The sequence below is a fragment of the Takifugu flavidus genome, unplaced genomic scaffold (genome assembly GCF_003711565.1).
Source record: "Takifugu flavidus isolate HTHZ2018 unplaced genomic scaffold, ASM371156v2 ctg659, whole genome shotgun sequence".
Taxonomy (NCBI): domain Eukaryota; kingdom Metazoa; phylum Chordata; class Actinopteri; order Tetraodontiformes; family Tetraodontidae; genus Takifugu; species Takifugu flavidus.
The window spans coordinates 200-12057 of NW_026622270.1; the positions used below are offsets into that span (position 1 = coordinate 200).

An 11858-nucleotide genomic window follows, 5' to 3' on the forward strand; every position below is an offset into this window, starting at 1 on the left:
TTGTGTCTCTGACAGCAGGTCAGAATATAAACTTGTTAATGAGAAATAATTAATGAAAGAAAGTAGAAAATTAACAGAATAAAAGCTTTTATTCAACTCTCAGTGGAAAAAGTGTGACTCCTCCTCATGCGTGTCTGTGTTTCACTAGAACAGGTGAGTTTCTGTCTTCTGCAGAACATTTGCATGTTTTTCTGCATGGTTGCTCCTCAGAGTTTAAAGTTCTGATGTCACAGAGAGTCTGAACTCTTTTCACGCTCTCACACTGAAAACTTCAGCATCACCATGTTGTCAATAATTCTGACTGTCATCTTTCTGAGTCAGGGTGAGACTTTTCAACATTGTTTGATTTAATCCTCTTCTTCTTTCCAAGGAGGCTGAAATCATTTCATTTTTACATCATAACTGCTCCTCCAGGCTCTTTTCAACTGCTCTTTTTAACATTTGTTGTTTGTCATTTCAGAATCTTCTGCCAACAACTTTCTGACTCAGGCTGATAAATTCAAGTCTGTTAGTGTTGGAGGGTCTGTGACCATCAGCGCCACAGGAAGCTCAAATATTGGCGATGATCTCAGCTGGTACCTTCAGAAACCTGGACAGGCTCCTAAACTTCTGATATACAGGGTATCAAGTCTCAACACAGGAACGCCGTCTCGATTCAGTGGCAGCAGCTCTGGTTCTCAGTACACTCTAACCATCACTGGTGTTGAGGCTGAAGATGAAGCAGATTATTACTGTCTGGGTGACCATTACGGTGGAGCGTTCACACAGTGATTTAGAGCCGTACAAAAACCTCCCTCAGTGTGACTGAAGTGAAAACAGCAGCTGCAGCTACAGACGATGAAGAGTCACCAGCAGAACTGGTTCAGTCAACACCAGAGTCACCAAGTACAAACCAGATTCATTTAAACACAAGTCAAATCAGTTTAAAAGCTTTAAAATAACCATGAACAACACAGAAATACTCAGTTTAACCATTAATAGAGGAATGATATATTACAAGTTACAACTGATACAAAATTATTAGTAATAATTGACCATTAAATCAGTAATTACATTTACTCAAGTGCTGCTTCTTTGTGCAGATTTGATGAACTTTGCTTCATTTATTCTGAATATTTATGATATTGTTATTTAACAAATGATGCAGAGAACATCTAATCAGCATCAACTCAAACTCGTTCCATTTTAAATCCGTATCACTCTGGTTTTAGGCCACATCACAGTTTTCTCACCACCACCAGTTTAATCATCATCAATATTCTAACTATCCTGGATGAGAGAAGTTATTTTACCTCCATATTCATGAACCTCTCTCAGGCTTTTCACTCAGTAGATCACTCATTCATCCCTGAAATGTTCAACAACACTGGTTTTGGTGTTACGATACATGGTGGTAGCGGACCCGAACGCAGGCCAGGACACAGAGGTGGAGAGATCAAGGGCTTTATTTACAGGGAAGGGGAGCACACATTAACAAAGACAGTCCTCCTGGACCGCATGGGGATCGGGAGGCAGCGTCCACCCGTCCCAGGTCCATCGGCGAGTCCCCGAACCAGACGCAGTCCCCCTGGACTGCTGGGAACTCGGAACACCGGTGAGTCCTCAAACGGCTGCAGTCCTCCTGGACCGGCGAGGGCTCGGGAGTCCGGCGCAACACGCTCGCCTCACGAACGTGCCCCGAGACACTGAGGGCAGAGGCAGTCCTCCCAGACTGCAGGGGAGCAGGAGCGGTCCTCCAGGAGACACGGAACAGGAACAGGAGAGGCCCTCCAGGAAAACCGGAAGCTCGGGGGCAGGAGCGGCCCTCCAGGGCAACAGGAACACAGGAACAGGAGCGGTCCTCCAGGGAAACGGAAGCACGGGAATAGGAGCGACCCTCCAAGGCAACAGAAACACAGGAACAGGAGCCAACACCAAGGAACCCAAACGAACAGACTCCCAACACGAACAGACACCCCGGCACTGACAGGCAGGCACCACCTGCTTAAATAGGCAGCAAGAAGTAAATTGCCTACAGGTGCGCCCACCTGCAGTGCCAGCTGCACCCAATTGTGCTCAACACCACACCCTGCAGGCCAAAGACAGACAACCCAGAAATCCCAACATTACCTCCCCCTCAACGGGCGCCTCCTGGCGTCCAACAAGGACCCTCAAGCTGAGCACAGCCAAGGCAACAGGGAAGGTTACTGTCAAGGGAGGGGAGGGGAAGGGAGGGGTCGTGTCCTTAGCTCCACCATCCTGACCCGCCAGGTCCACACTGGCCGGGGTGTTCTGTTACGATACATGGTGGTAGCGGACCCGAACGCAGGCCAGGACACAGAGGTGGAGAGATCAAGGGCTTTATTTACAGGGAAGGGGAGCACACATTAACAAAGACAGTCCTCCTGGACCGCATGGGGATCGGGAGGCAGCGTCCACCCGTCCCAGGTCCATCGGCGAGTCCCCGAACCAGACGCAGTCCCCCTGGACTGCTGGGAACTCGGAACACCGGTGAGTCCTCAAACGGCTGCAGTCCTCCTGGACCGGCGAGGGCTCGGGAGTCCGGCGCAACACGCTCGCCTCACGAACGTGCCCCGAGACACTGAGGGCAGAGGCAGTCCTCCCAGACTGCAGGGGAGCAGGAGCGGTCCTCCAGGAGACATGGAACAGGAACAGGAGAGGCCCTCCAGGAAAACCGGAAGCTCGGGCAGGAGCGGCCCTCCAGGGCAACAGGAACACAGGAACAGGAGCGGTCCTCCAGGGAAACCGGAAGCACGGGAATAGGAGCGACCCTCCAAGGCAACAGAAACACAGGAACAGGAGCCAACACCAAGGAACCCAAACGAACAGACTCCCAACACGAACAGACACCCCGGCACTGACAGGCAGGCACCACCTGCTTAAATAGGCAGCAAGAAGTAAATTGCCTACAGGTGCGCCCACCTGCAGTGCCAGCTGCACCCAATTGTGCTCAACACCACACCCTGCAGGCCAAAGACAGACAACCCAGAAATCCCAACATTTGGTTCTTCATAATTTGTAAAAAATAATATATTTTCAATTCATAACTGCTCATCTCATTTATACGCACATGATACAGTCTCATACTCTATCACAAGCTCCTCTGAAATAACCATAAAATCCTCCTCAAACAGCATTTATGCATCTTAAAAACTGCGCCGAGCTTGCAGTTATTATTATTTCCTTGGTAAAGATTCAGATTGCAAGAACGAAACAACCTGTCCAGTGTCAGAACCTACGGTGGCTTTCAGCGGACAATTTCGATTTACTTTTTCCAGTCACGTCCAGCCAGGGCACCTGCAGGTCCCATCAGGAGGAATCTTCATCAACATTTATGAATTTGAAACTATTTTAGGAGACTGGAATTACAGGTGGAAACATTCAGGAAATGAGACAGCAGGCAGATGTTCTGCAGAAGAATGCAGTGCAGACGTGAGGTTCTGGAGGAGCAGATCCATTAAATTTGATGTTTCAGAACGGTGTCCAGATTGTTATCCTTGTAAAACCTGGTTAAGCTTTGCATACTACAAATGTCTGCTATCCTCTGGAAATTTTGGCATTGTTCTCCTTGATTTTGAACTTGAAATTTTTGGTAGTCATAACATTCAAAATGGTTTTTTCGGTCTGCCCTATTGGTCCACCATTAGAGCAATAATTAATTCATCCATCCATCCATCCATCCATCTCCATCCATCCCATCTCCATCCATCCATCATCCATCCATCCATCCATCCATCCATCCATCCATCCATCCATCCATCCATCCATCCATCCATCCATCCATCCATCCATCCATCCATCCATCCATCCATCCTCTCCCCAGCTACTTCAAATCAAATCAAATCAGTCTTTATTTATATAGCGTCTTATACAATCAAAATTGTTTCAAGGCGCTTTCCAGAATCCCAGGGCCTGACCCCAGACAAGCAACAGTGGCAAGGAAAAACTCCCCTTTAACAGGAAGAAACCTTGAGCAGGACCAGGCTCATGTAGGGGGACCCTCCTGCTGATGGCCGGCTGGGTAAAGAGAGAGGAGAAGGGGAGGACAGGTAGAGGATAGAATAGGTAGGAGAGGAGAGGAGAGGAGAGGGGTAGAGGAGAGGAGAGTAGAGTGAAGGGGAGTAGAGGAGAGGAGAGGAGAATGAGGAGGAGGGGAAAGAGGAGAGGAAGGGAGAGGAGAGGGAGAGAAAAGGAGAAGGAGAGGGGGGGGAGAGGAGAGGAGAGGAGAGGAGAGGAGAGGAGAGGAGAGGAGAGGCACAGAGCACAGAAACACACACAAAAAATATGATCTACAATCACTTCAGCGGGGCTGGAGGTCATTATGCAGCTCCGAAGGCGGTGATACCTGTAAATAAATAGGGGGGGAGAAGCAAAAAACTACACAAGATCAGCATATCTCGTCTGCTTGATGAGAGAGGAAGAAAGGAGAAGAGGAGAGGAGAGGAGAGGAGAGGAGAGGAGAGGAGAGGAGAGGAGAGGAGAGGAGAGGAAACCATGACCCAGTGGGGTGACAGAGGCCTGTCAGGTGATCATGTTTCCGGACCCCGCAGCCTTGGCCTATAACAGCATAACTAAGATGTGACCTAACGATTAGACGACCCCCTAAGTATGATAATTTGTCTGTCTATGATAGTAACTGGAACTACAGAATTAGTAACAATAAGCTTTTTCAAAGAGGTAGGTTTTAAGTCTGATCTTAAAAGTGGCGATGGACTCAGCCTCCCGTACCTGGACAGGGAGCTGGTTCCATAGCAGGGGGGCCTGGTAGCTAAATGCTCGGCCCCCCATTCTACTCCTAGAAACTCTGGGAACCACAAGTAGACCAGCATTCTGAGAGCGGAGCGGTCTATTGGGCTGGTAAGGTGTCACTAGCTCCTCCAGGTAGGATGGAGCTAGGCCTCTGAGGACCTTGTAGGTCAAAAGAAGGGTTTTAAAAATTATTCTAAATTTAACGGGCAGCCAATGAAGCGACGCCAGTACAGGAGTCATGTGATCTCTTTTGTCAATACCTGTCAGAACTCTGGCTGCAGAATTTTGGATCAGCTGGAGGCTTCTTAAAGAGTTGTTTTGACACCCTGATAATAAAGAATTACAGTAGTCCAGCCTGGAAGTAACAAATGCATGGACTAACTTTTCAGCATCATGCCGCGTCAGTAGTTTCCTGATCTTTGTGATGTTCCTCAGGTGAAAAAAGGCACTTCTAGAGACTATTTAATGTGTGAGTTGAAGGAGAGATTTTGATCAAAAGTTACTCCTAGATTCCTCACAGAGAGACTAGATGTTAATGAGATACCATCTAGAGTGATCATGTGATCTAATTTATCCCTGAGAGGTTCAGGACCAAACACCATGAACTCAGTTTTTCCTGGGTTAAGGAGGAGGAAATTTGAAGACATCCAGGACTTTATGTCTTTAAGACAGGTCTGGAGCTTCACTAACTTCTCTGTCTCCTCGGGTTTCATGGATAAATAGAGCTGAGTGTCATCAGCATAACAATGAAAATCTATCCCATGCTGCCGAATAATGTTCCCTAAGGGAAGCATGTACAAGGTGAAGAGGATTAGTCCAAGTACAGAACCTTGAGGAACTCCATGGCTCACCCTACTGTATGAGGAGGGAACACCATGGACATGAGCAAACTGGTATCTGTCAGATAAGTATGATCTAAACCAGTCTAGTGCTGTCCCTTTAATCCCAATCACATGTTCCAGTCTCTGTAACAGGATGCTGTGATCAACTGTATCAAAAGCAGCACTGAGGTCCAGCAGAACCAGCATAGAGACCAGTCCATGATCGGAAGCTATGAGAAGATCATTAGTGACTTTAAGAAGTGCTGTTTCTGTGCTGTGGTGAGCTCTAAAGCCTGACTGAAACATCTCAAACAGGCTGTTCCTCTGCAGGTGCTCCAGTAACTGAGTCACCACCACCTTCTCAAGAACTTTAGAGATAAAAGGAAGGTTGGAGGCCTATAATTTGCTAAGACATCAGGATCCAGTGATGGCTTTTTAAGCAACGGCTTAATCACTGCCAACTTGTAGGACCGGGGTACATAACCTGTCACTAAAGAACCATTGATCTGGTCCAGGACAGAACTGCCTATCAATGGTATAAAACATCCTTCAACAGGTGTGTGGGATGGGATCTAAAAGACACGTGGTGGTCTTGGATTTCTGAATTAGCGATGACGCCTCAGAAAATATAATGCTCATAAAATTAAAGGAGCACTTTAAAGAAACACATTAGATACATCAGATCTCAATATGAAGTTGGATATCTATACAAATAACGACAGGGCAGTGTCTTAGGAACAAAAGGATGCCAAGTCTTTTAATGGAAATAAAAGTTTTCAGCCTACAGAGGGCTCAATTGTGTAGACACCATAAAATCAGAGTGAAATGAAGATGTGGCAGGCTAGTCCATTTTTTCCCAACTTAATTTCTGCAACTCAAAATGCTTTTCAGTATCTTGGTGGCCCCCACGAGCTTGTATGCATGCTTGACAACGTCGCGGCATGCTCCTAATGAGACGACGCATGGTGTCTTGTGGCATTTGTGCATTTCCTTGTGCATCTTCTTTGCTGCAGTGTGCTGGGGTGCAGGCATTAAAGCAAAGGATGCCAACAGACTCAACAAACTCATCAAAAAGGCAGGGTCTGTTGTTGGCTGTAGACTTGATAACTTGGACGAGGTGGTGAGGGACAGGATGGTGTTGAAACTGCGGACAATCATGGACAGTCCCTCCCACTCCCCATAACACAGTGGACAAACTGAGGAGCAGCTTCAGCAACAGACTCCTGCAGCCTCGCTGCTCTAAGGAACGGTACAGGAAGTCATTCCTGCCGTCCGCTATCAGACTGTATAATTCATCCAAACCCAGCCAATAACAACAACTGTGTAATGTTCATGTTGTAATTTTATTTCTAATTTATTCTATATTTATGTATATATGCTTATAATGCTTATAATATGTATATATTATATTATGTATATATTATATATATGCTTATAATATATGCTGTATATATGCTTATAACATTCTAATCTTATCTGTATTTATTTTTTCTGTCTCTTTACTCTGCATACGCTGCTACTATAATTCAATTTCCCCACGGGGATGAATAAAGTTCATCTTAATCTTAATCTTAATTTCCTCCCAGATCTGTGTGAGGGCATCCCTGAGCTGTTGTACAGTCTGAGGAGCAACCTGGCGGCGCCTAATGGACCGAAACATAATGTCCCAGAGATGTGCTATTGGGTTTAAGTCAGGGGATCGTAAAGGCCATTCAATTGTTTCAATTCCTTCATCCTCCAGGTACTGCCTGCATACTCTTGCCACGTGAGGCCGGGCATTGTCGTGCATTAGGAGGAAACCAGGACCTACTGCACCAGCGTAGGGTCTGACAATGGGTTCAAGGATTTCATCTCGATACCTTATGGCAGTCAGAGCACTATTTCCTAGGCAATAGAGGTGTGTGTGTCCCTCCATGGATATGCCTCCCCAGACCATCACTGACCCACCACCAAACCTGTCATGTTGAACGACGTTGCAGGCAGCATAACGTTCTCCTTGTCTTCTCCAGACTCTTTCACGTCTATCACAGGTGCTCAGGGTGAACCTGCTCTCGTCTGTGAAACGTACAGGGCGCCAGTGGCGGACTTGCCAATTCTGGTGTTCTTGAGCAAATGCCAGTCGAGCTCCACGGTGCTGGGCAGTGAGCACAGGGCCCACTACAGGACGCCGGGCCCTCAGGCCACCTTCATGAAGTCTGTTCCTGATTGTTTGGGTAGAGACATTCACACCAGTGGCCCTCTGGAGGTCATTCTGTAGGGCACAAGCAGTGCTCAGCCTGTTCCGCCTTGCACAAAGGAGCAGGTATCGGTCCTGCTGAGGGGTTGAGGACCTTCTACGGCCCTGTCCAGCTCTCCGAGAATAACCACCAGTCTCCTGAAATCTCCTCCATGTTCTGGAGATTGTGCTGGGAGACACATTAAACCTTCTTGCTGCAGCACGTGTGGATGTGCCATCCTGGAGAAGTTGGACAGCCTGTGCAACTTCTGTAGGGTTAAGGAATCACCTCATACTGCCAGTAGAGATAATTATGCAAGCCAAAATCAGCACGAGTGGAAAACCAGCCAAAAAAGATCAAGAGGGAGAAACTTGAAATGACCTCCACATGTAAAACCAGTCCTGTTTTGAGGGTTTTCTAATTTTTGCCACTGAAGTGCACCAGTTGTTAATTCCATGAACACCAATACAGCTGACAGGTTTAGACAGGTTTAATTCAATTCATGCCAGGCCCAATAAAAAAAGTGTTCCTTTAATTTTTGTGAGCAGTGTATATAGGGCTGAAGGAGTTTAAGGGCTCGTTGGAGACCCTGTATGTTCCCACAGTCAGCACATCTGGTGATGGTCCAGTTGTTGGGATGGCCTGGTTAGCTTTCTCTCTGATAGCTAGAACTTTATCAGTGAAGAAGCTCATGAAGTCTTCACCACTAAGGGAAGAAGGGATACGTGGATCTAAAACACTGTGACTCTTAGTTAATTTGGCCACAGTGCTGAAAAGAAACCTGGGGTTGCTCTTATTTTCCTCAATTAAAGAAGAAAAATAAGCTGTTCTAGCCTTGCGAAGGGCCTTTTTGTAAACTAATAGACAGTCTTTCCAGGCTACATGATAGCTGTCTATTTGACAAGAATGATATGTGAATTATACCAGGGGGCACACCTCCTCTGATTTACTATTTTCTTTTTCAGGGGGGCAACAGAATCAAGCGTGATTCTCAGTGAGGCTGCTGCACCTTCAGCAATAGAGTCAACCTCAGCAGGGCTAAGATTATAATGATTGATCCCTGGGGAAACACACAGTGGTCCTGGGATCAGCACAGGGATCACTTCCTTAAACCTAGCTACAGCATTATCTGAAAGACATCTGCTATAGTAAGACTGTGCTCTGAGGATAGAAGAATCCTTAATCATAAATGTAAAAGTGATCAAAGAATGGTCTGACAGGAGTGGATTCTGAGGGAACATTGACACATGTTCTACCTCAACACCATAAGTCAGAACTAGATCTAGGGTGTGGTTGAAGCTATGAGTTGGTTGGTTTATCTGCTGGAGGAAACCAACTGACTCAAGTAAATGAAGCCATTTCTAAAGCTGTCATTTATAACGTCTACATGGATATTAAAGTCTCCAATGATAATGACTTTGTCCGTTCTAAGGACCAAGTCAGATAAGAACTCAGAGAACTCAGACAGGAACTCTGAATGTGGACCAGCAGGGGGCCGATATGCAACTACAAACAGAAGTGGCTTTTCTGCCTTCCAGTTCAGATGAGTGATGCCAAGAGTCAGGCTTTCAAATGAACTGAAACCATGTTTTGGTCTGGGATTAATTAATAACTTGGAGTGATAGATTGCTGCCACTCCCCCTCCTCGACCAGTAACACGTGGAATATGATAATTAAGATGGGTAGGAGGAGTAGATTCATTTAGGCTAACATACTCCTCCTCCTGAAGCCAGGTCTCAGTAAGACAAAATAAATCAATGTGATGATCCGCTATCAGGTCGTGCACTAACAGGGATTTACACAAAAGAGATCTAATATTTAATAGTCCACATTTAATTGTGATATTAGTTTCTCCAACTTGTGCTTCAGTATTAATTTTAATTTTATTATTAATTTTAATAAGATTTTGGTGATTGACCGCTCCCCTGCTCTGTGCTTGGTGAACTTTTAACCGTGGAACAGAGACTACCTCTATAGTGTTAAATATGTTATTGTTGGCAGATGAGGGTTCTAAGGAAGCAGCAGAGAGGTGTGTAAGACTACAACTCTGCTTCCAGCTCATCCGGGGGAATCCCCAGGCGTTCCCAGACCAGCCGAGAGATCATCTTTTTAATAATCTTCCACAATCTAGTCCAGGACGTGCCCTTTGTTTACCCTGCTGAATGCCTCCAACAGGGTGACTTTGGATCGATGACGATGACGCACCTCTATCACGGTTTGCATTACTAACCAGAGGGATTTATTCTGTGGATTCTGTCTTGTCAGGATTTACCTCCTGCTGTGTGTGAGTCTGGCGATCAGTTTGGAACATTTCTTTGTGGTCAATAAAGTTTGTTCTTTGATTTCAATGTAATTCTTCTCTGCTGTATTTGGGACCAGTCTCCATCTGAGACAATTAGATGTCCTTGACAAACAGTATTCTGTCTGTATCTGTGTTCATGTTAATGACATTAAAGCAGTGGAGTCATGAAATCTCCATGTTTGTGTCTCTGACAGCAGGTCAGAATATAAACTCATGAATGAGGTACAATTATTGAAAGAAAGTCGAAAATTAAAGCAACAGTAGTCAGAAAATTAACTTAATAAAAGGTTTTATTCAACTCTCAGTGGAAAAAGTGTGACTCCTCCTCATGTGTGTCTGTGTTTCACTAGAACAGGTGAGTTTCTGTCTTCTGCAGAACATTTGCATGTTTTTCTGCATGGTTGCTCCTCAGAGTTTAAAGTTCTGATGTCACAGAGAGTCTGAACTCTTTTCACGCTCTCACACTGAAAACTTCAGCATCACCATGTTGTCAATAATTCTGACTGTCATCTTTCTGAGTCAGGGTGAGACTTTTCAACATTGTTTGATTTCATCCTCTTCTTCTTTCCAAGGAGGCTGAAATCATTTCATTTTTACATCATAACTGCTCCTCCAGGCTCTTTTCAACTGCTCTTTTTAACATTTGTTGTTTGTCATTTCAGAATCTTCTGCCAACAACTTTCTGACTCAAGCTGATAAATTCAAGTCTGTTAGTGTTGGAGGGTCTGTGACCATCAGCGCCACAGGAAGCTCAAATATTGACAACTATCTTCACTGGTACCTTCAGAAACCTGGACAGGCTCCTAAACTTCTGATATACAGGGTATCAAGTCGCTTCACAGGAACGCCGTCTCGATTCAGTGGCAGCAGATCTGGTTCTCAGTACACTCTAACCATCACTGGTGTTCAGGCTGAAGATGAAGCAGATTATTACTGTCTGGGCTACCTTGGTAGCGGAGTGTTGACACAGTGATTTAGAGCCGTACAAAAACCTCCCTCAGTGTGACTGAAGTGAAAACAGCAGCTGCAGCTGCAGATGATGAAGAGTCACCAGCAGAACTGGTTCAGTCAACACCAGAGTCACCAAGTACAAACCAGATTCATTTAAACACAAGTCAAATGAGTTTAAAAGCTTTAAAATAACCATGAAAAATACACAAATACTCAGTTTAACCATTATCCATTTTAAAATTTATAACTCACACAGGATTATTCGTAATAATCAACCATTAAATCAGTAATTACATTTACTCAAGTGCTGCTTCTATGTGCTTCTATCTTCTTTGTTTAATTTATTCTGAATATTTATGATATGTACAAATAATACAGAGAACATAAAGGAATGAACTCATACCTCATGGCCATCAGCAGGAGGGTCCTCCTACATGAGCCTGGTCCTGCTCAAGGTTTCTTCCTGTTAAAGGGTCGTTGCCACTGTTGCTTATTGGGGGTCAGGCCCTGGGATTCTGTAAAGCACCTAGAAACAATTTTGATTGTAACAGACGCTATATTAAGATTGATTGATACCGGCCCTGAAACACATTCATGTTCATATTTATCTAAATAAATCAATTTACAACAAGCTGAAACCATCTCTTCTGCTTGATTTATTGTTTTTTTACACTGATATTTCACATCTTATTCAACTATGATTGTCTGAGTTCTTCCCACTTTTCCCTTTCAAAAACAAATAAAACTAAAGACCAAACTGCAGTAAATGATGGTTGATGATCAGATTTCTCATCAATAATCACAACAAACACAGAGATG

At 45.0% G+C, this 11858-nt stretch overlaps 1 gene segment (V, D, J or C); it reads left to right on the forward strand.

Annotated features, from left to right (window-relative positions):
* The first annotated feature begins 207 nt into the window (after positions 1–207).
* LOC130521038 (Ig kappa chain V region 3381-like) lies at positions 208–790 on the forward strand. The segment is given in 2 exon segments: positions 208–322; positions 461–790. Coding segments are annotated over 2 exon segments (351 nt in total).
* The last annotated feature ends 11068 nt before the right edge of the window (positions 791–11858 follow it).